This window comes from Tyto alba, unplaced genomic scaffold (genome assembly GCF_018691265.1).
Source record: "Tyto alba isolate M040663 unplaced genomic scaffold, T.alba_DEE_v4.0 Super-Scaffold_29, whole genome shotgun sequence".
Lineage (NCBI taxonomy): Eukaryota > Metazoa > Chordata > Aves > Strigiformes > Tytonidae > Tyto > Tyto alba.
The window spans coordinates 11,998,002-12,020,581 of record NW_024881303.1 but is presented as its reverse complement, the minus strand read 5'-3'; the positions used below and the strand labels follow the sequence as shown (position 1 = coordinate 12,020,581).

General features: G+C 38.8%; 2 protein-coding genes across 12 annotated transcripts in view; one reads left to right on the top strand and one right to left on the bottom strand.

The window, feature by feature from the left end:
* Positions 1–10,939, top strand: part of KLC1 (kinesin light chain 1) — a 47,984-nt gene extending 37,045 nt beyond the window's left edge. For 2 of the 6 annotated variants that reach the window (XM_032981589.2, XM_032981588.2), the window contains exons 14-16: positions 2,042–2,172; positions 6,861–6,927; positions 8,315–10,939. In XM_032981589.2, coding sequence (XP_032837480.1) covers positions 2,042–2,172; positions 6,861–6,927; positions 8,315–8,380 — 264 coding nt within the window. In that variant the 3' untranslated portion in view covers positions 8,381–10,939. Of the gene's footprint in view, positions 1–581; positions 1,304–2,041; positions 2,173–6,860; positions 6,928–8,314 lie in introns of those variants that run through there. The other 4 variants (XM_042799207.1, XM_032981590.2, XM_032981592.2 and 1 more) reach the window with 2 other exon arrangements.
* Positions 10,940–13,482: 2,543 nt separating this feature from the next.
* XRCC3 (X-ray repair cross complementing 3) overlaps positions 13,483–22,580 on the bottom strand; it is a 19,405-nt gene continuing 10,307 nt past the window's right edge. For 5 of the 6 annotated variants that reach the window (XM_032981642.2, XM_042799209.1, XM_042799208.1 and 2 more), the window contains 4 exons: positions 21,901–22,055; positions 19,415–19,627; positions 17,572–17,618; positions 13,483–16,499 (listed from right to left, as the gene is read on the bottom strand). In XM_032981642.2, coding sequence (XP_032837533.1) covers positions 16,277–16,499; positions 17,572–17,618; positions 19,415–19,627; positions 21,901–22,055 — 638 coding nt within the window. In that variant the 3' untranslated portion in view covers positions 13,483–16,276. The remainder of the gene's footprint in view (positions 16,500–17,571; positions 17,619–19,414; positions 19,628–21,900; positions 22,056–22,580) is intronic. The other variant, XM_042799210.1, reaches the window with a different exon arrangement.

Below are 22,580 nucleotides of genomic sequence, written 5' to 3'. Positions count from 1 at the left end.
GTTATGTTCTGAAAAATACTCATGAAACTGAATTGACGCAGGTCAGTTGGATTCTAGTTCCTTAAAGGAATGAACAGAATTTTGTCTGGAGGTTAAGGGGAGATCTCTTTCTTCTTGCAGTTTTGTTTCAAGGAAAATTTCTGACAGAAGTTAAAGCTGAAATGAATGCACCTTGCTCTGTCCCTTTCTTCTGTTTTTTTTTTTTTCCTTTATTTTTATTTTTGTGTTAATGTCAGCTGAAAAAACAATTCTTTTCTTTGTTTACAAGATGTAATACTAAATCTATCCCTTCTTAAAGGTGTTTTGTATATTATACAAATCCTAATTTAAGGAATGCACAGCATCGTTCATGCTCGCTTGTAAGTTGCATATTTGTGATATAGGCCAAACTGTATGAAGATGTATGTTCCGGTAATTGCAAGGGCCTGCACTTTGTCTTTAAGGGCAGTCCAAATACTTACTCTGGAGAAAATTGTTTTGAATGTGACCTAGAAATACTGTTAACATAACTGTTCAAAATTGAAAACTGTTGAATTTTTCCCAACAGTTTCATTCAGTTTTTCTCTCTCCATTTCTGACAGGCCTAGATGCCTTTTGTGATTCTTATACTGTCTCCTGCATGACGGGCGTGCACCATCTTCAAGCTTTAACTTCTCTCTTCAGTACTGACTGCTGTGTTTTAGCAAACCCTTTAAGATTCTTGTCAGAGCTACACTTCCCTGTAAACTGGCCATTCCTTCAGTGCTGGTGTCTTTTTTGGTTTTCTATTTCTGTACATGTGTAGCTTTTCCAGATATGTATCTAGTCATACAAAATGTTATTACAACCATTTGCTGTGTAATACATAAGTTAAAAAAAAAAAAAAAAAAAAAAAAAAAACAACAAAAACAAAGAAAAAAAAAAAACAAACAACAAAGCAAAAAAAAAAACCACACACCAACAACCAAAACCAAGTAACAACGAACTTTATAAGTAGCTGTTCACTATGGAAAAAGGGTAGTTAAAAGTATCACACAAGGTATTATTGAAATGGCATGATGGTGATCTTTACAGGAGAAAAAACAAAACAAAACCCATAAAAGTAAGGCATGTTCTCCAAGTGCTTTAAAATGTATTTAGAGACCTATTACATGGTTAACATCAATATGGAACTCTGGATGTCTTCACTTATGATTATTCTAAAGTAGCATTGCTGTTTAGTCTTTGTGTGAGATTTTGGCAAATATGCTTTTCTCTACTAATCTTGGTGTTCAGTGATTTGTGTATTTGTCTTTCTAACTTCTAATAAACTCACTCCAACTCAGGTGTCTGTCTTTGTCTGCTTAGTAGTACTTTACTTTCTCCTTTTACAATTCTTCTTTCATAATCACAGGATTTCTATGAAGTAGGAAGCGGTCACTTCTAATCTTACTAAACTGTTGGGTTTTTTTAAGAGCAAAACATTGAAAAATAGAATTGTGGTCAATTGGAGGTTTCTTTGGATAAATAACGCAGTGTAAAACATGAATGCGATGTATGAAAAATTCATTTCATCATGTTTTACATTTCCTTTGGTGGAAATTAAAACAAAGCACAGGAATTTAATTATAAATGTTTCTCATTAGAAATATTTTTGTTTAAGGATTTTAGGATTAAACATGCTTGCAAGTAATGCGGATATTTAGAAAGAATAAAACAGTTTTTTTCTTAGACTGACGGAATGCTTTTGCTTGAGGCTTGTACTCTGTTAACGACAGTGCACTCGTATGAAGTGGTGACATGGTGGTGGTGAATTGTTTGACTACTGCGGTGGGTTTTTGTTAATCATTATGAATCATATCTTGAGCCCGTCTTCACATTTTAGAAATCTTTGTTACAGTTTAGAAGGGCACACTTCTGTTTCTGTAAAGTTGTAGCTATATGATATTATGTGTTTAGGTAGTTGTACCAAGTGTATATTAAAAATAATAATAAAAAAATTTCATCAATGAAATGTTTTTGAGCTAGGTTTGGGGGAGGGCAACAAGCTCTCGCAGTTTCACATCTGTTCAATTTTTTTCAGGATGGCACTGGATCTTTAAAACGCAGTGGTTCCTTTAGCAAGCTTCGTGCTTCCATTAGACGCAGCAGTGAGAAGCTGGTTAGAAAGCTGAAGGGAGGAAGTTCACGGGACAGTGAACCAAAGAACCCGGGGTAATTATCTATTCCTAGCTGTGCCGGTGCGCCCTCGTTCTGTGCCCCCCCTGTAGCCTAGGGTAGTACCTAGGGTAGTGTTTTCTTCTCTGCTTAGCTAACTGCATATCATGGAGATTTGTATCTTAAAAATAAACCAGGAAGTAATTTCTTAAACTTATAATGACAGTTCTGTAACATCTGAGGAATTGTATTTTGCTTTCAAGAGTTAACTCAATTTTAACACTATTTTTTCCCCTTTTACTGCTTTAGCCACTTGAAGACTAGATAAGCCTCACAGAATTACTGATAAATGTTAGTTGCCTGCAAAATTCTTTTCACACAGCAGTGATTAATAATAAATGCTGCTGATTTTTACAATAAAAACTTGAATACAGTAAATCCACAACTAGCATTCTTCATATAGGTTAATATTTTGATATATTCTTGATACAGCTTTATATATTGCTGTGGGTATAAAGACAGTTTCTGACTCAAGCCCTTCTCAGTTTCTATTTTTGAAAAAACAGATTTCAGAGCAGAGGAAAATGTTGAAAAACTTGAACTTGGTTGTGCATCTCACCAACATTTTGGCCTCAGTGATGTCACTGGCAAAAATTAAAGTTTTAATGAATCTGGCTTCTCACTCTTTCCTATTTTCCATATGATTATGGGTTTGGGTATATATAATATTTCTAATAAATGCACAATCACATTCCTCATTTAGTGGCTGCTGCAGAGAAGTTGAAATGTTAAAATATACTGTTCTTTTTCATAATAGCACTCATGGTTGTTCCTCTTCTCCCCGAACGTAATGGCAGTCAGTTTTGCAGGGCTATTTCCCCTTGCTGTGGAAAACGGGAACTCACTTAGTTGACAGGAAACTGTATGACAATGTGAATTTGAACCTAGGCTTTAAAACAGTTAAATTGGAGAATGTGTAGTAACTCCTGATAGAGTAACTGCATCTATGAATAATATAGGAGATGATGATGCTGGTGATACCTGAGGCAGCGATCTGGAGGCAGGGTCTCAGTGTGGTTTTGTAAGTGCTCCAATGAAGTTTGGCTTTATTGTTTTTATGTGGCTGTAAAACACTGTGTACAGCTGCAGTGCATGTAGAATTTGTTTCCTTGCATATCTGTTTCAAATTCAGCCTGATCTGATTTTTAGAATTGTTGATTAAAATTTCAGTCAGCTGCCAGAGACTTGATGGTGAAGGCAGAGAATCAAATTCAAGGTCAAAAATCCCTTTTCATTTATTAATATATCATTAAGAATGCCTCTGAGATGACTGATTGGGAATAAACTGTGAAAAGCATGTGATGAGAAGAAGGAAATACATACATGTAAAATGCTTTAGGGAAAACAAGCAAATGCAAGCCAAAATAGAATAAAGGGGATTTCCTTCTTTGTCTTCAGTATTAGTATTTTTATACGTTGGCTTTCTGATTCTATTCAGTTCTGCCTGAAGTTCATACATCATAGTTGAGGTATATTCTTGTATGAATAGATGCACATATATTCATAGCTAATTTTGCATTTTCTCCTAATTTTTGTGAGACATGGAAAGGCTTTCAGTTTCTTATAAGCCAAGAGGTTTAGTCCTTGTTCTCTGTAGTAACTAGAGCTAACTTTTTCTTCCAGTAAAGTAACTCTGTGATTATAGGTGTAGAAAATTATGCTTGCATATAACTGAAGACATTTGGCTTTGCAGTGTCCTGTAAGAACTCCTCTGCCTTTTAACTGTCTGCACTTCAGTAGTGTTATTTGACCAACACAGAATTACCCACGTTAACATTAATTATGTTGTGGGGTCTGTATCACCAGATAAGACTTCCGCAAATAAAGACATTAATGTGAAACAAATCTGAAAACAAAGCAATATCATTCTTACTTTCCCTTTTTGACAAAATATTCTTGGTTTTTGGATGTCACTGTAGTTCTCAAAGAATAATTTATTCTTAAAATTTACAGTAAGTGTATTGCACTGACAGGCTTTTATGTAAATATACATGTTGAGTGTGTAAGATGATAAATATTACAATTTCTGTTCTTATAAGATAGAGGCATTTTTTTAATCTTAATTTATATTAGCTGGTTTTAATAACAAATGCAGAGATTCCTGGTATTAAACACCAGCTTTGTAGGTCATGAAGCACAGCTGTACATACTGATATTCCTAGATGTCATTTTGATTTAATTTTCTGAAGATTTAGTAAATAAAGTTGGTTTTTTCTTTTTTTTTTTTTTTCTGCTTGTGAGTTTAATAAAAGGGATAGTCTGTTTTTATTTGGCAAACCTTCAATTTTTTAGTGAGTCTGATATCTGAATATTACAATACAGACATAGTGCACATAAATAATTTTTGCTATGAAGTCAGCCACTCTAAGTGGAAGACTTATGTGCCTCCCTCCTTACCAGCTCACCTCTGCATTCCCTGCCTAGGTCTCTGTGAAGACTTTATTTTAAAATTGATTTCCACCTGTTGGTTATACTCCTGTAGGTAGCAATTGACAGTGCTGGTGTGATTCTGAGTGAAAAATACTCACATAAAAATACATGAATATCGCAGCATGAAAGACAGACTTAGTTTTCAAGTTGTTGCTTGATACAGAAGGTGGAAGAGAATAAAGTGGAAAACTCAGCAGGGAAATTGTTTCTTTAAAATCCTGCCAAAGCCTGTTTGACAAAGAACAAATCTCTTAAGAACTGTTTTTTGAAACATACAGTACCTGAAGCATGGTATCAGTTCTTTCTTTCTTTATCATATTTCAGAATTGCGTTCTGCAATAATTTAACTTTGCTTAAGTAGTGTTAGGTTTTATTTTTTTCACTTTTAACATTTTTATCATACAGCAGAACAATTTGTAAAAAACATTTTGTAAAAAACAGATTTGTAACTTAAAAAAAACCCCTTTCATTATTGCTATTAATTATGCACCAGAAAAACAACTGCATGCTATTTGTGCAGTCAGGTTTCTAACATGGAGGGAAATAAAAGTGCATTTGCCAGACTAATGTTCTTAAGTATGTTGTTTTTTAAAAAAAAAAACAAACAGGCAAAACCAAACCACCATCCCACAAACAAACTAGTATCTCATGTATAATTATTATTTTTTTTTTCTTTAATTGGCACTTCAGCAAGAACCTAAAAATATGTGTGTAAATTTTTACTGATGGATTTTCTATTTCCCTGGAATGTTTTCCATAAACCTTTACGTTCTTTTGGAGAGTTTTATGTAATGTTTTGTTTGTGTTTTACAGATTAATTTACTTTGATTTTCATATATAACCTCTGTTGTACATGTTTCCTTGAATAAATGAGAGGTGTATACCATGCATGAGTCCTTGCTTTGTTGTTGCTAACACTCATGTCAAATACCTTTAAATTGTGTGCATTCTAGCTTTTGAAAAGTTCAGATTTAGTGCAAGGGAAAACCAGTGAGCCTGTGTTACGTGGCAGCTGTTGCTTGTGTTTGTTAGTCTTTTGGTTCATTATTCTGCTAAGCCTTTGCTTTATGAAAGCATTTAAAACTCACGCTTGACTTTGACTGTTAGTAGTCTTGCTTCAGCAGAAAGAAAATCTGGTTAATATCTAATGTGATCTGTATGGATAAACCTTTCCATGTTGTTGGAAGGCGATGGAAACTGCATCAGCCAGTTGTCTCTCAAGCTGTAGGTAGTCCTGCAGGACTGGGGCCTCGTTGTCTTGTGACTAGTTCATCAAAGATGTATTTAAAGCTGTCATTTAGTAGTTTTGAAGTAGTTAAGTATCTAGTGAAAAAGCAAATGTAGAACACTGAGTAATGTACTGATACTTTGGGATAAAGGACATCAGACATTCCTGTTGTCACCATGATAAGAATCTTGAGGCTAATCTTGAATTCCACTCCACACGCTTTAAAAAATTTTTGTCAAACTTTGTATATATTTGAGAAATACAGATAAATTATTAATCCTCATCTCAAACAGCAGTAGATATTACTGTTAATGCAGTGATATTTTGACTGTCAGTAGCTCCTGTGTAGCTGACTTTTTTTCCTCATGTTTCTTTCAATACAGTATTCCAGGGTGGTGGTTACCACTGCTCTCAGAGCATTGTAAAGCCAAAAGCATAACCAGAGTTAATAGCACCAACCATGTTATTTCCCTTCACTTTGAAATGTTTAAAATAAGACTTTAAAATGCTTTTTGAAAGAGATTCTGGAGACTTACCTAGGTGAGACAGAACGTTCTAAACTAATGTTTGTTGTAGCTTTTCCAAGTTCAATGCTGCCTACTTGACAGTTATTTGTGTTTCACATTTTTTTCTTAAAGTCTCTGAATGTTTTGATGCTTTTGTAAGAAGCTGCGTAAACTTGAAACTGAGAATTAGCTAATTAAAACTCAGTGCTAAGTCAGTGTATTAATTTGATATGCTTTAAAAATGGAGATTTTATTTTGAGTTGAAATGAAACCAGTTGCCTGAAATGTTTAAGTTCTGAGGAGCTTGTCATTTTTTTGGTTTTGTATGTAATTTGGAACCAAATAGAAACATATTCTAAGTTATGTAGTTGTCCTGAAGTGAATCCCTCAGATCAGTTTTGGGGCATTGTTAAAACTCCCTTAACTGTGCATTGCTCGTTGTGATACTTGTGTTTTTGGAGCTGTTAGTTTTCAGCTATTCTGATTGGTTTATCCTTGCATGTTCACTGTCCTGGTTGCAGCATGAAGCGTGCCAGTTCTCTGAATGTTCTTAACATGGGTGGCAAGGCTACTGAAGATCATTTTCAAGTAAGAAGCCCTACAATACTCTTACAAAAATAGGTATCATTAGTAGGGTTTGAGATAAAGAGTATGATAAATAATAAAACAACATACTCCCAGTGATTGGTAAGATCCTGCTTCAGTAAGATGTTTAAAGCATATGGTTAAGGCATCATTCTGTAACACTTCTGTGAATTATGTTTAAAGCAGATGCTTAATTTAAAGCAGGTGCTTAAGTCCCACTAGTAAAGAGCTTAGTTTTTTATGGTATCAAGCAGCCTCTGGCTTTGGACCTTCTAACTATTACAGTGGATGTGAAGCTTCTGGAATCTTAGGTTCTTGTAAACACTACTTAAAAATACAGGAACTTTTAAAGTCTAGTTACTAAGCAATTTTTACTCCAGCCCCTTCATTGCTGTACATTTTCAGATTGCCTTAAACATGACCTCAGTTGTTTCTGAGGTTGTACAGGAGCAGTCTCTGAAAGTTTGTCCCATCTATGTTATGCTTCTGCTAACATAAAACTTCCGTATTTTGCCTAACTGTATATGGTGTGCCCGATTGCCACGTCCTGTTGCCTGTTTTTACCTAGTAGGTTTCTGTTTCTTATATTGTCAAATAAGCTGACAATGTTCTGCATTCTAAACACTGTTGTGCATTTTACTAACACAGTAACTCCAACTGATTTTCGGAAGGTAAAATTGCTTCTGTACTAACAAAAGTGTACATGAGATTCTTCATCACTATTTGTCCTACAGTAGCAAGAAAGCCTAAACTGTGTGGCTGTCGTTTTACTGTTGAGTGGCATAAAGGTGTCTTAACTATAATATCTCTAATCAATGTACTGCAGTTTTCTGTGGTGTGAAATGTATATAAAACTTTGCTTAGAGTGAAGTTCAGCCAAAAAAAAAAAAAAAAATCCAGGGTAAAGCATAATTCTTTGCAGCAACAATGTCAAGGTTTCAAAAGTCCATGCCCCAGGTGCCCCAAACTGGATCAGTAGTATATAGTTGATGTGACTTCCAGAAGAGTAATTCATTGTTGATGTGTACACTGCGACATTAAAATTAGTTTCCACTTCCTGTGAACTTTTCTAGTGCACCCACTGTGGACACTCGTGGCAATTCCCGTAGATGGGCTCTTGCATTTCTGCTAAGACTTGGGTCGGGATTGTAAAGGCTGTATGTACATATCAATAGATCTTACCAGTATTGCTAGTTGAAGGTGGGAAAAAAGATGTTTATTAGAATATGGGGAGGAAAAAGTCCCCCTGCCCAGCATGAACAAGGCCAGTTTTCTGTAGTTCCTCATATTTGTTTGTTCCTGTTTGTTAAAGCTAGTAATTTTGTTTATTTGCTTGAACAATCTGGACATCTGCTTAATTTATTTGTTTGTTTTTTTCCCCTTCACACAGGAACGAAATAATTGTCTGACAGACTCGAGAGCTCTGAGTGTCAGTCATACTGATTTGGCGCATTGAGATTCTTGGACAGAAGCTAGCTAATATTCCTTTGTGAATAAAGAAGCACTGAGACCTTCAAAGCTTTGGTTCCTCATCACTATGTATAGGAACAACTAGTTTGTAGATCCTTCATTGTTTTTGTTTTGTTTTCCAGTGGACTGCTGTTTTTCCTTTTCTAAATAGGGATGATTTTAAGCACTGCATTAGTGGGTATTTTCTTCTAAAGGAAAACGATATAGATCTATATTGCTTGTTGCACTGCTCCCATTCATGTTACTTATGTTGGTTTCTTATAGTAGATCTGAATATTACAGCAGCCAAAAAAATGTAAAAATACAAATGTATTTAAAGCATACCAAAATGCAGGCAAAATTAAGTGTGTAGCAGTAAATATATACAGTGCTGCAATGAGAAAAGGATAAATTTATGTGCATTACTGTATAAATTCAAGTTGAGCATACTGTATTGGTGGGGCTGTCCTTTGCACCACTGATCATTATAATGTTAGAAACGTTAGCTGGCAGAACAGCACTTAGACACAGCTTACTTAACCACTAGACTAAGCTATTAAATTTTCCAGAAGAGATGGTTGGGGTTACATTACATATAGATAGCAGGACTAGCAATACCTGTGACCATAACTTTGATACTTGTTGAGATAAGTCTTAGGGCACAATAGTCAATGGAGACAGGACAGTTCCTGTGGATCAGGAGAAATGGGTAATGTTTTGACTTTTACCTGCTATGGTTGAAGAATACTGAAGTTTTGGACTGCAACTGTCCCAGAGCAGCTGCTGTTGCCTTTAGGGAAACATCAAGCCTCAGGTTGACTTTCTTGCTCTGTCCACTGGAATTCACAACCCCGTTCTCTGTATGCTGAAAGCGCTCCAGCATTTCCGTACGCTGATCCCAAACCCTGCCCCTCTCTGCCATAGCCAGTGACAGCAGAAGCAGGGAACCGCACGCTAGGCGGTTACGCTGCGGAGTGGCTGCTGGGCGAAGGACCACGCGAATCCTGAGGGCCCCGTGGGAGCACTAGATGGCCGTAAGTGGCAAGCAGCTCGTTTGACCACACATCCATGCTCCGTCTACTTACGGTTAATATACATGCTGTCTGTATATAGAACTGCTGCTGGAACTAAGTATGTATGTTTTAAGTATTTTATAGACACTAGTATTTCCTTTTGCTTTTCTGTAAAGCTTGTAATTTTGTTCATCTTTTGTAAAAATCCTTATTCATGTGAAGCTGGATGAGTAAGTAAAAAAAAACAACTAGTGTGCGTACAAATGTATTTGTGGTCACAGTTGTGAGTTGGAAAATGCTGAACGAAATTAACTTTGGGAAAAGCTGGAATATTCACTCAAGGTCAGCGCCAGGTGAAGGAGGTAAAAGAGGGACAGAAGCAAGTTTTTGTATTTGAACAGGCTGTGAAGAGTCATTAGGATTAGTACTTCTTAGAAGTATTTTGACTGGCTTTGCATCTGGCTTTAAGTTGTGTTACGACACCGGATGCAAAAAATTGTATATGTAATGCACTTGACTGTGTTTACCAGGAGGTACCTTATTAGCATCTCTGGAAAGAAAGCTGCGTATGGTATACCTGCTATAAAGACAGTTTAGAAACAGTGAGATACGATGCTGCTAATATGTAGAAGTTTTAGCACAGAGTAGTGCAATTCCTTAATGAACTTGAGCAAGAGCAGATTGTTGCTCAGTTACCTTAACAATATATACTCATATAACGTAGACTCTTGAGTTTTAATCTTATTAAGAGCTTTTTATATTAAAAAATACATAATATATATGCTTTTCCCCCCCCTAAAGCAAAGCATGGTCAGCGGGCCCAGCGGGGGGTTCGGGTCTCGGCAGGAACCCGGCCGGGGCCGGCTTTGCAGGAGGAGCCGCGGGGCGGGGGGAGCCCTGCGAGCCCCCCCCCTTCGCCCAGAGCCTGCGCCGTGCCCCCCGGCCCCTCCCCGCCGTGCAGCCGGGGGGGCGGCGGGCGGGCAGACAGACAGACAGACGCCCCGCTGCAGGCAGGCAGACAGACAGACAGACAGACAGACGCCCCGCTGCAGGCAGGCAGACAGACAGACAGACGCCCCGTACCTCGCCGCTGTGTGGAGCTCAGTGCTTCGCTCGGAGACTCTTACAGAAGTCTGGCTGCCCCAAAACCCCACAGAACTATTCAGATGCAGAACTGATTTTGGTGATAAAGAATTACTTAAAAGAAATTGAAGAATGTGTTTTCTACATTCATCTTCCAATTCTGAAGGAAAATTATTTCTGCAGCCTCAAAAAAACCCCCAAACCCCACCTTGTGTAAGTAGCAATAAAATATTTAACCATGCCAGATTACAGTGCACATTAAGTTTTTTTAAATGCAAGACTGTGGTATGTTGGTGGTGATAGTGAGGGAACTTTCTTGTTCAGGATCTTACTGTTGGTGGCATTACTAGTACTGTGCTTTTAAATGTTTTAAACCTTTATATAGTATTTTAAAGTGGGCTGGAAGATTAAGTTGTTGAGCTACTGCTTATTAAACAGTTCTTAAATTTAAAAGTTTTTTTTTTTTTTTTTTTTTTTTCAAACATAAAAATTTCAAGACTTCTCTGATACATAAATCCCCAAGAATGATAGTTAAATCCTTACAGTTATGAGCCAATGAGCTGTTTGCAGTTTGAGAAGAACTTGTAAAGTACAAAAACAAAGTTCAGGTCACCATTCCTTGTGAGTCATGAATGAATTACTGTCAGGACACAGTTTGTATACATTTAAATTTCAGGTGGGCTGCTCAGTTTGCTTTTATGTAAGGTTTTCCTTCTGAATTTCCTCTGTTCCAGTTGCAGCTAACAGTCTGCATAAAGTATAAAACCAGAATATCCAATCGTGTAATTCTTGGAGGTCTTCAGTACCAAACTGAATCAACAGCTCTGATGAAACTGAAAACTAGAAAAGACCTGCAGAATGGACAGACATCTTGTTAGGAAAACTGCAAGCTTTGTAGTGCTGTTGTGTTTTTAATCCAGCCCAGAATTGTAAGGGTGAACTGAGTAAAAAAGTAACGAGGACGCCAGGTTCAGCCAGTTCCTCTGGATTCTCCTGGGGAGAGCGGGTGGTGGTTCTGGGGTAGGATGGGTTGTACATTGAATTCCTGCTGATGGAAGGGTGCCTGCTGCCCTTCTGTCTGCCCGGTGGTGTGCCAGTCTTTAGGAATATTGGCAGTATTTGGTCTTGAGTTTAGGTCTTACTAAATATTATTGTAAAATAGAACTGTTTCATGATTTGCTCCTCTTTTAGAGGAATAACTGAACTATTGCTGTGATGTTTGTACTTGCAGCACTGCAGTGATAGAACGTAGCACTTCAACAACAGAAAAACAACTGAAAAAGTTATCGACAGTTTGTACCTTTTCTTAACCACCATCCCCACCCCCTCCAGCCCTCCAGAATGGTGGTAAATTAAAATGCTTTTAAGCTTGAGAAGTATTTGTGCTTAAATTGTACCACTGGAGTCCAGTAATATTGAAAATGCTGTGGTTCTGCTGTAAATACGTAGTAAAAGGGGTGTGCAGTGCTTCACTGAAAGTGTGTTTACAAATACTTGATGAGCTCAAGTTACTTTAGTTTTTGTTATGCAGGTCATATATTCTGTCTGAAAGCTGCTAAGAGAATTGCATTTTTGGTAATGTTAGCCTGTACTGAGAGAATAAATGTTAAAATATGTCCAGCTGTGAAGTTTACCGTTTCATTGTAGCAACTTTACATTGTCACAGGCTTACAGAAGCATTGGTATAATCATTGGCACCGGTTTTTAAATTAGTTTAGAACTGAGGGAAGTCTTGAACATCTGCATTTGTTTATTTTACGTCCCAAGCCCATTCGCAGTAGTCTCAGTACACTGACCAGTCAAGGTCAATAGTTTTTGGGTTGTTTTTTTTAAAAGCCTGAAACAAAGGAAGAAGCAAAATGCAGTGCCACCATCTGACAGAGGTCAAAAGGCCTGAGCTGTTGAGAAGATGCTTATGCTCACAGTGACCTGCAAAACTGTTCTCTAGTTATGGCTGGTTTTAAATATTAAATACTTAGAGAGTATAGTTGGAAGTTCATTTAATGCTCCAGCTCCATCCTAAAGCTCGAAGCTGCTCTCTTGATTGTGCTGGCACACACAAGTGAGAGAGAGACTAAAAATTGTATCAAGTGTGGAACAGGCACAGTGAGGTAGTTTTTAAAACCAGATCTGTCCTCAGGCTCCCTACAGCTGTACTCAAGTCCCAGTTCCAGCATGGAAAGTCAGTGTGTCTTTAGTTTTAAATTCGGCGGTAGAAGCATGGTACAGGAGTGCTGGTAGCTTCCAGTGTAATTAAGCCAGATGAGTTCTGCGCGATCAGGAATGGTATTTTCTGTTTTCTAGGACCTGGTTTAGAAAATAAAACCCAACAGCAGCAAAACCAGAAAACCATTTGTAATGTCAATGTACTTTTCTGGAGGAGAAATGCCGTTGTCCCCCCCTTCACTCTCCCCCCAGCCCCCCCACCTCAGTATGTGGATTTCGTGTTTGATTTATAAAAATGGTTAAACCTTCCACAACTGGCTTTAAGATGCTGCATTTCGATCTCCATGTGTAGTTACTGCTTGTCACAGCTATGGACAAAATCCCATTCAGAGTTCACCCGTTTGTCTTAGCCCATAAAACTTTGTTGAAAATAAACTTCCCTAAATGTTATTTGTAACAAATAGTAGTAATTAACTGTGATTTCATCAAGAAACTTTTATATGAGATTAGCGTGTTTTATTACATCTGTTTTGTTAATAGGTCAGTTGTGTCATTTTATGTCTACTGAGCACAAATTAATTTGGTTCTGCTTTTCCAGAGCAGTGTTTCCAGAACCCTGTATGTTCTTTCTGCTCAAAAAGGCATCTTTAAATACATCACAGATCTGTAGATTAATTAGAAACTGTTTAAAAGTTTCTTGTCATTTAACATTTCTTTTCAAAGTGTAGAAAAATATTTATATACTTAATACATTCTAGAATGTAAATCTTTGTAAAATTTATTTTAGTTTTTTTTCCTGTAGAGAAACAAATCTCAGTTGTGAAATCCAAAGATGAATAAAGCTGTATAAAGGTTCTTAAATTGCATTTATTGAAACTTAAACATGTTTTAACACTCTTACCGCTAGGCTTCAGAGAGGGCAGAGGCTTTGTTCAGTCTTGAGAGTTTGCACCCCCAAAGCTCTACTCATGTCAGATGAGCAACATCCCGGATTTCTGACTGGGGGTATAAATAACTGCAGAAGGGGGCACAGGCTGCCCCTGAACATTCAACTGCTGGGAGTAGTTGACTGCTGGCTCTAAGCGTGGGGGTCAGCTGCATTTTAGAGGTTCAGGGTTCATGTGTGATGAGTGAGGAAGCCTCCTGCAGCAAGCCCTCCCCTCCCCTCCTGCAGGGTACTCTTGGCAGCTGTAAGCTTCTGGCTGGGGACTTAAATAAGGACCAACCTGGGCACGGACAGGAGGACTTGCTCAGGTAAGATGTTACTTAGGTTTGTTGGTAAAACTGCTTCTTGTCAAGTAAACTGGGACTTTGGTTCCAGACCCATCTCTGACTTCAACACTGAGGTCTGGTTCCTGCACGCGGTCATGTGAAAGGAGCTATCAAACATCACCAAACGGAGCCTTAAAGGATGCATCAAACTCCTCTGAAACTGGTTCACCGTGAGGGAAGCTCCTGGGCTTGGAGCCTGGGCTCTGATGGGGCTCGTTCTTCTGTACCTGAAGGGTGGGTGACTCCTGTTAATCAGTTACATCCATCTCTGGCTTTTTTTAAATCAGTACAGTAGGATGGCCAAGATACTGGCTAAAGTCTCTGTCCCAGGAATGGAGGAGGATAAATGCAGTGCTACCTATGCTGCATTAGTTTATCTTCATTAAAATTGTTAGGAAAGAGGCAGGGAACGGAAAGATGTGAAGAGTGAGGTAGCCCTGCCTCTGAGCTAGGACACACTTTTCCCTTAGATTGAATACAGAAAGACGTCTAAGCTTCATGGTTGGATTTTATTACCAAAAAAAAAAAAAAAAAGCACGGTCATTTTCAAATACAGAGAATCAAGATGTTTTAGAAGAGAGATTTAAAGACAGTGATGCTATTTGCACAAGGTCCCCTTTGAGGACTGTGGGGCGCTCAGAAGGCACCGGCAGCACCTCGTCCATCCCTGCCTGCTTTCAGCCCCTTTGCTGCCAGAATTCCCCCTGAAGCAGTCGTCCCCCCCCCCCGCCTGCCTTCCCCCGGCTCTTCCTTGTGTCACACTCAGTTGTCCTTTGAGAAACCTTCTGCCAGAGAGTTCCAGCTGCCCCCTTGTACAGTCGGACCAACCTTTTCCCTCCTGCCACCCAGCAGCGTGCTTCCTTCCCCGAGGAGAGATGGCTGCTCTGGCCTCGCAGAGGACTGTGTCACTAACAGCACAGACTGAAGAACACAAAGGAATCTGCCCGGGCTTGTCTTTTGCCAAGTCGTGGAATAGTCACTCCTCAGAACTTGCAATTAGGGAAGAGATTTTATTGTTTAGCCTCTGGAGAACAAAAGGTTCTGCTTTTGCCAAAGGACAGAACTGAACACTGTAGCTGCAAAGAACAACCTCAGCCATGGCAGCTTCCCTGGCTGGGGGAACAGGTAGTAAAGGGGGAAATCTGAAAGCTTAACAAGGATGTGATGCAAGTGAGCATCGCACAGTGCACACATACCCCCCTGCCCCAGGCCAAATCAGGTCCGAGGTCTTTGGAAAACATGCACAAGTAACTTCAGCCAGTGTTCTTTCACAAGGAATTTGGCAACGACTAGAAAAAGCAGCAGTTACAGCAGTCTTGAGGCCAACAGAAGAAGATGTGATAAAGAGTGCAAAGATGGAAAGAAAAACAGGTAAAAAAAAAAACCAAACCACCAACCAACCTGAGAAAAGTAACCAGATGGTCAGCAACCTGGATGGAGGCAAACTGCTAAAGGTGCCCTTCAGAAGCACAACTGAGCGAGGAGCCCAGCGGCAGGGACAGGAGCTGGAGCCAACAGAACGCAGAGCTGCACCGGGGTTGGGAAGCACACGGACAGAGGCCTTGCTCTGAAACCACCTGGCTGCACAGCTTCAGCCACGGGCAAACCGAACAAGGGGATCACAGCCTGCTTTGGTATTTTTTAAATGGAAGAAGGTACAGAGGCTTTTGCTACGAGGGAACTGGAAAGCAGGAAAAAGAGTGGAAAAGAACAATTTCCAAAGAAATTGTAGGAGTTCTATGAAGCTAGATACAGTACAAAAGCAGTACAATTTTAATTCTTACAGTAAGATGCTAAAATTGAGTATCTGTCTGGTATTTTAAAAAAATACTAATATTAATAACAAGTGGCTTTAACATAAGGCGGCTGCTTTGTGACAAAGCTGCTTTGTGTTGTTTCTGAGGCCCTACAGCTGGGAGAATGGCAGCATGAGGCCCAGGAACGCCAGCAGGCAATAGTAACTGGTTGAGTTTGAGTCCCTTTGGGTCTGGAAACAGAGAAGACACACAACTGCAGTAATTGCTGGTTCTGGATTAGCACGCTATTAAAACAAAATTAGAAATCGGGTCTCCTTACATAGGGATTGTCACATCAACTTCACTGTGCACCCTCCACCTGTCCACAGCTTCCCTCTCCTTCAGAATACTTATCTTGTGAGGAAAAGCTGATGAACATCTGTCCAAGTATAAAGAGATCTTCTTGCACAATGTAGACATTTCACAATGGCTTAACATAGTCATATCACCACTTACGTATTTCAGCATCCGTTTCTCTCATCTAGGAAGAATTTAATTTTTACTAGTAATTCTTCCTGAAGCAAAGTAGTTTTCATACACTTCTGGAGCAGGATGCCTTACTGTGCAAAGGATTTATTTTATTCCTTTTACACCTTCCAATTTTACTGTATAGTAGCAAGAGGATGGAGGGAGATGAGGAGCAAAAACTACTCTTAAAGTCCTCACGCTTCCAGTGGGGTGTGATGCAGCTCCAGATGATTGTTCAGGTCGTGATACTCGGCTGACCATCAGTCTCATTAACAGTTGGTTTGTCCAGGTTATTCCAAGTGCTGGAGAGACTCTGTTATCCGCTACGCTACAAAGAAAGTATCACAGTGTCCTGCATATACGACTTTAAGATGAAATGTCTTCACTTCTGTTGTAAGAAAATTACACTGGAAGAAATAATCTACTGTTCCTATATTCACTGTTTGCTTTATTTAAACTAGAGGTCTCCGAAGACAGATTACAGGGTATATGCACAAAACTATACACCAGGTTCTCTCTACAGCAAGGTGACAAGTGGAAGAGCAGTGCTCCTAGACAGAATAATTCAGCCATTCTTCCAACTACAGCCATGGTGAATACCCACCTCTGCCTTGACGGGTCCCCTCTTGTGATAGGAAAACAGCAATAGAAAAAAGGTTGAACTTCAAGTATTTGGAGTGTGTGACTGTTGGCCCTGGATTCCATTAGAAGGTGTATTTAGAAATGCTGGGTACATACAACACTCTGTATGTATTACTTTCAACCCAATGGTTAAAGCAATTTTTTTTTTCCTGGAAAAAGTGCAATCGCTCCAGTAAAAGAATTACAAAATAAGTAAAATTGAACGTTGTCCTTATTCTGTGTCAGTTTCTGAATCTGGAGGACATAACTAACTTCTTACAAAACCATACTTACAAAGCACCTAGCTTATCTAGTAAATCAATATTATAGTTAAGATTCAAGCAACAAATATGTATGTTTGAATCATCTTGGTGTCAAAAGATATTTCTTTTTTTTTTTTTTTTTTCCCTTAACCAGCTAAAACCAACCGATAAGGTTTGGTTGCTGTATCTTTTCAAGCAGACAGAAAAGGCACTCGGTTATATCAGAGACAAGAAGAGATGCAAAATACTTCAGTGTAAGCAAATACACCAGCCATTAACTCCAGGGAATTCTTCCCCTGAACTTGCTGATTAGGGATTACCACCTGAGTGTATATAACAGTTTCTTCTACTTTACAGCACATTAGGTATTGCTGGTCTCCAGCAAATGCAGCATTGCTGGGCAAATGCACTACAGCCCTTAACACGCCCTGATGGGTTACACTGGAGCTATAAAACCCACAGTGCTTGCGTGCTGCTGAGTACGCCGTAGTTACGTTTCTGTTGCGGGTGACTTACCTGCAACCGCCCTGAGCAGCTTCTGACTCACTCACTGTGTCGGTCACCTAAAGCAGAAAGACAATGTTAGAAGCTGACCTGTAGGTACGCATCTGCTTTTAGCAAGCAGAAGAGCAGGGAAGGGAATGAAGAGAAGAAAATCCAAGTTATTGGATCACATATTAAGCCAAGTTAGAAAACACTTCTTCTTTCAAGGCCAACTGAAAGGGTATTGTGATGTATCATCTTAGTTTGCAGTGCTACTACTATTTAGCTAGCTACAACTGACATGAATTTAACTACTACTAGATGCTTAACTTGTTAAAAAAAAAAAAAAAAGAGGCAAATAAAGAACAACATACACACAAAATGTTCTGATGCTGTATCTGTAGATAAGAAGTACGGAAGCCCGAATCTCCAAAAGGTGTCCTGTTCTCAGTCATTTCACTACCTTTGCAGGCCTGCTTAATGAGGCAGTTTGCCTTTGACTACAACCTCGAAAAATCCACACCTCTTGCCTGCCTCTGTTGTCTTTTAATGTCATGATCCTTCCACACAAGCTCTTCACCAAGTACGGCAAAGTACAGCTAGCCAAGGAGCTTGAATCTCTTGGTTGGCTTCATAGCATAAATGCTGAAACACACAAACCTTTGCTTAATAAAGAGCAAAACCCAAACCATGCTTCCCAAGGAGAACAAATTGTTTGTATTAATACCAAAAATCAGAAAGCAATTATAGGAAATCTCAGTTTTCCTTAAAAGCTAGCTGTCCCTATGAAAAGTTAGGTGAAAAAAAGTTGGTTAAAAGAATTACAAGTAACTTGAGGCTGATACTTAAATCCTACTGAATCTTAATGAAAATAAAAACACTGCCTGCCCCAAATCTGTTCAAATTACTGCTACGTATGAATTTCAGCACACTCCCAGTTACGGTAGCAAAGGCAGGCTTTATGCCCAGCCTGCAATTCCAGAACTCCTCCTTGGGAACAGAAATGGGTAACCATTGACTTGATGTTTCTAGAACCTCTTTCTTCCCCATACAGAATTATGGTTTGTGTCAAGTTCAACTTTTCTCCCTACCCCTTTTCTTCTGCTGCAGGAAGGAAAGCTCAGGACTGAGTATTTCCTCATTTGATGGAAGGGCCTTCCACAAAGGAAGTTTCCCAGCAGTGGCCTGCCTGCACGTTCTCAGCGTCGCTGCAAGGGGGAATGCTTCCTCTCCAGCATTCACATGCTCCTTCAATTTGAGATTAATCCATGAGCAGTGGCATGCTGCTTCTAGGGGACAGCGGTAGCGTCTTGTCTAGTCTTCTCTAAAGACTATTCTTTTTATCTAGGATCATTGTGGCCTTTTTTGGTTCAGCTCAAGTCAGCCTGCATGCATTCTAATGCTTTAGTGATCTTGGCAGTTACACAAAAGTGCTGAGCTTCACAAAAACGCAGCAAAGTCCCCGGTGTTTCCCTGTCTCCTGTGTATGTGGAATATAACGGTGTGTGCAGCGTTCCCAGAGCAACCTTGCTGGTGATGGCTTTTGAAGGGAGTGTTAAGAACGAACCCTGTTATTTTAGTTTGATGCTTTGTGCAGTTGCTGTGCATAGCCATTTTCATTAGCTTTACCAGAGAACCTCTGAGAACATTAACAGTCTGTAAAAGAATAAATTATATTCTTAAACGTTGAGAAGTTAAAAGTTACTAGTTTAAGCTACACTAGTTTAAGGAAACTTCAGTTTCTATCACTCATTAATCCTTAGCTGACAGTGTTAAATACAACACGAAGAAATCTGCATACACAGATTTTCCCCGCCCTGTCCCAGCCATTTATTAAATGGTCCCTATAAAACTAGAAGCAATTTTGAGGTCATACCTGATTAATGCACATTATTGGAGTACTGAATCTAGTGCTTAAACTGTGAAGCTGTGCTCCAAACGTCTGCAAATACCGAGCCTTCGTAACAGAATCTGAAACTCCAAATTCGCATCGAAACAAAGCAGCAATGGAGTCTACGACCACCAACCGCGCCATGCCTCTCGTGAGCAGCAGGGAAATCCTTTTAGTAATGCAGTTGTGAAAGGTATCCTACCACAAAGCACAAACAGCCAGCATTAAAACAGCTCGAATAACTCTACTTGCAAAATCAAGATCCTAACACAGATACCATCGCCGAAACACGAGCTGATGGAGTTTCTAATCATAAAGTGTGTTTGCGCTAGCAACCTATTTTCACAAATGTCTTGTGGATTTTCCCATAGGGAAAAAAGAGAGACCAAATGGTGAGATACAGTGATCTGCAGCTCTGACTTACGTCAGTTATTTACCAACATTTCAAAATCTCAAGAAATCAATACTAAGTCCTAAACCATTCCTATTTTGCAGGAGCAGTTCTCACTGAGGACTCAAGACTAGCATTAAATATTCAAAACAGAAGTTACAGATTATGCTGCTGTTCCACTAATGACATATTAACAGTAAAATACATAGTTGCTACATCAAATCCATATTGATTAAGAGACTTAGGAGTAGCTGCAACTTGCATTTGTCCCTGTTAGAAGTTTTACTAATTGAATATTTTGAAGTCACCAAAAACTTACTTGCAGGAAGTTTAACTAGCAAATATTTTGTAGGGTGCAACTTCTATCATGTAAGAATAATCACTTTAGTCAGATGAAAGGTCCTTGTAGCCAGTTTCTTCTCTTTAACAGGGTGGTCTACAGCAGCCGAGTAGAAAGGAGAACAAGCTCATGGTGATAATCTCACCGTCAGAAATTTAAATGTTGGCAAAAAAAGCAATAATGTGAGAGTCACGGTTCTCCTAATTGGTGCCACCCTTTACACCTAAATAGAGGTTCACAGCCAAGAGCTTACATGTATCCAAAATTACATATAATATCCTCCAGCATTCCACAGCCTTTAAAACTAAATTGTAATTCTCCAGTCTGAATTACAGTAAGATCTATTCTACTAAATGAGCTGCTTTTTACAAAAGAAAGCCTTTGATTTTTTTTTTTTTAACTGAGGGTAAAAAAACTACTCTGAAGAATATATGACTGCTCTCCATTCCGGATATTTATTTTTTTATTATGGCATATCTACAGGAAACTATGTTGCACTTCAAACACTCCAGCGTTTGCATGTGGTCTGTCTGTTCGTACAAGACTCATTCTTTTCAAGTGAATACACAAACAACTGGATTCTTCAGAATGAAGCAAGTAAAATTTTGATGTGAAACAAAATGCAGAACCTAATTCTGATTTGGGTTTCTATTTCAGTTGCTATAATCTGCCTCTCTCTATATTGCAATGCATTCTAAATATACGGATACACACACCTGCACACAAACTGAACCTATACATAGCAATAGAGGGACTGTAATCATCTACTGTGCAGGTGCTGGACTTACCAGTGAGTATAGTGGTTTACTTTTAAGGGTATTTGAGAGAGATGTATGTACTACTAGAGTGTGATTCTCTCCTTTTTACAATAACATCCTCTGTAGCTTCCAGAAACTACAATTAGAAGTGTAATTAGTATTTCCAATGAAAGGGACATGGAAAAGGTGGCTTAGCTGCTGCCTGGACCACCCAGTGAATAAGTGGCAAGCACACTAATGTACAAGATCTTCTTATACTTGCAAACTATGATTAAAAAATCCCAGCAACTGGAATGATTTAACAAGTGCTCCTTTCAAGCCTTAGAGAAAACAGAACTTCTGACGTTCTATCAGTAAAAAGCATATTCATGGTTACTTAAGACAAAGCACAAAAATGTGGGTTTACATGGCAAGAACACAACACTGAAGTTTGTATCCTTTCCCCTCCAGCCCTACCATGCCATCTTACAGGCAGGGGGGCAGGACAGCTGCCCTGCTGTGGTTAGGCTGTGCCATTACCTATTCCAGGCTTCATTCTTCCTATGCTTTCCTCCTACCTGCTTAATTTGCAGTTTAACAACTCTGCTGTTATATTGCAACATTGCAATTGTTACATTAGTCAGGATACACACCACCTTTGACATATATATTTATATCCTGTCTCAAAGCTCAACGAAAATCTGCCTAGGAGCTGCAATAAAACTAGAAGCAGTAAGTCTATATTTTAATAAACATAATGACTTACAAAAATCCACTACATTATTAATTCTAAAAAATATTAATATTTATCTTTTAATATCTTTCATCATAAAACACTGAAATAGACAGTTCTCTAACAGCAAACTGCAGAGATTAAGCAGGATTCATTACAGATCTTAGTTCATTCTTAGCCTTTTGAAAGGTCTCCTCTATCAAAAAACCCCTGTGGTTAACTGGATTATAGTGTAAAAATTATGCATTATTAATTTGTGCTACTACTTACTAGGTCTGCTGCATGCTCAACAAAAATACTGTTTCCAAATTTGATCTTCTGTATGATTTCAGCTGGAACATCTGCACGCAGCTTATGCTGCTGATCTATGAGTTGTTGCAAACGTTTACTTGGGAATACATCTTCTGTACAAATGTAGACAGCTCCTATAATCAAGGAAACCACCTCTGTTATCACAACAGGGCTCTTATACACACAGTTTTCTTAACAGCACAGAAAATAAAACAATACACTGGGCACTCAGCAGCTAGTCATAGGTACCTGGAAATTCTTTTTTTTTTTTTTTTTTTTTTTTGCAGCTGTATTGAAGCAATGAACAACAAAATCCCACTCCTGTGACTTTTCCATAGTTGCCAAGTCCTTTTCTGGGTGCCTGCTGACACAACTGGATTTTTGTACTCTCCACTAGGTGACACTCATTTTGCACAGCTGCGGAACACCTGACAGGTGGTTATGGGTATCAGAAATGGAGCCATACTACACGGTGTGCCACAACACAGCACTACACTACGAAGAAAACTATCTCAGCCAAAACCAGTACAACTAGTATTTTGATTGATTTCACTCACTGTTTTCAAGTTTCTTGTTTTTAAATGCACGTGTGGAAGGGTACTTATTGCCACGATCTGTAAACCAGTTTAAAGAGGATCACTCATCAAATCTCAGTGCAA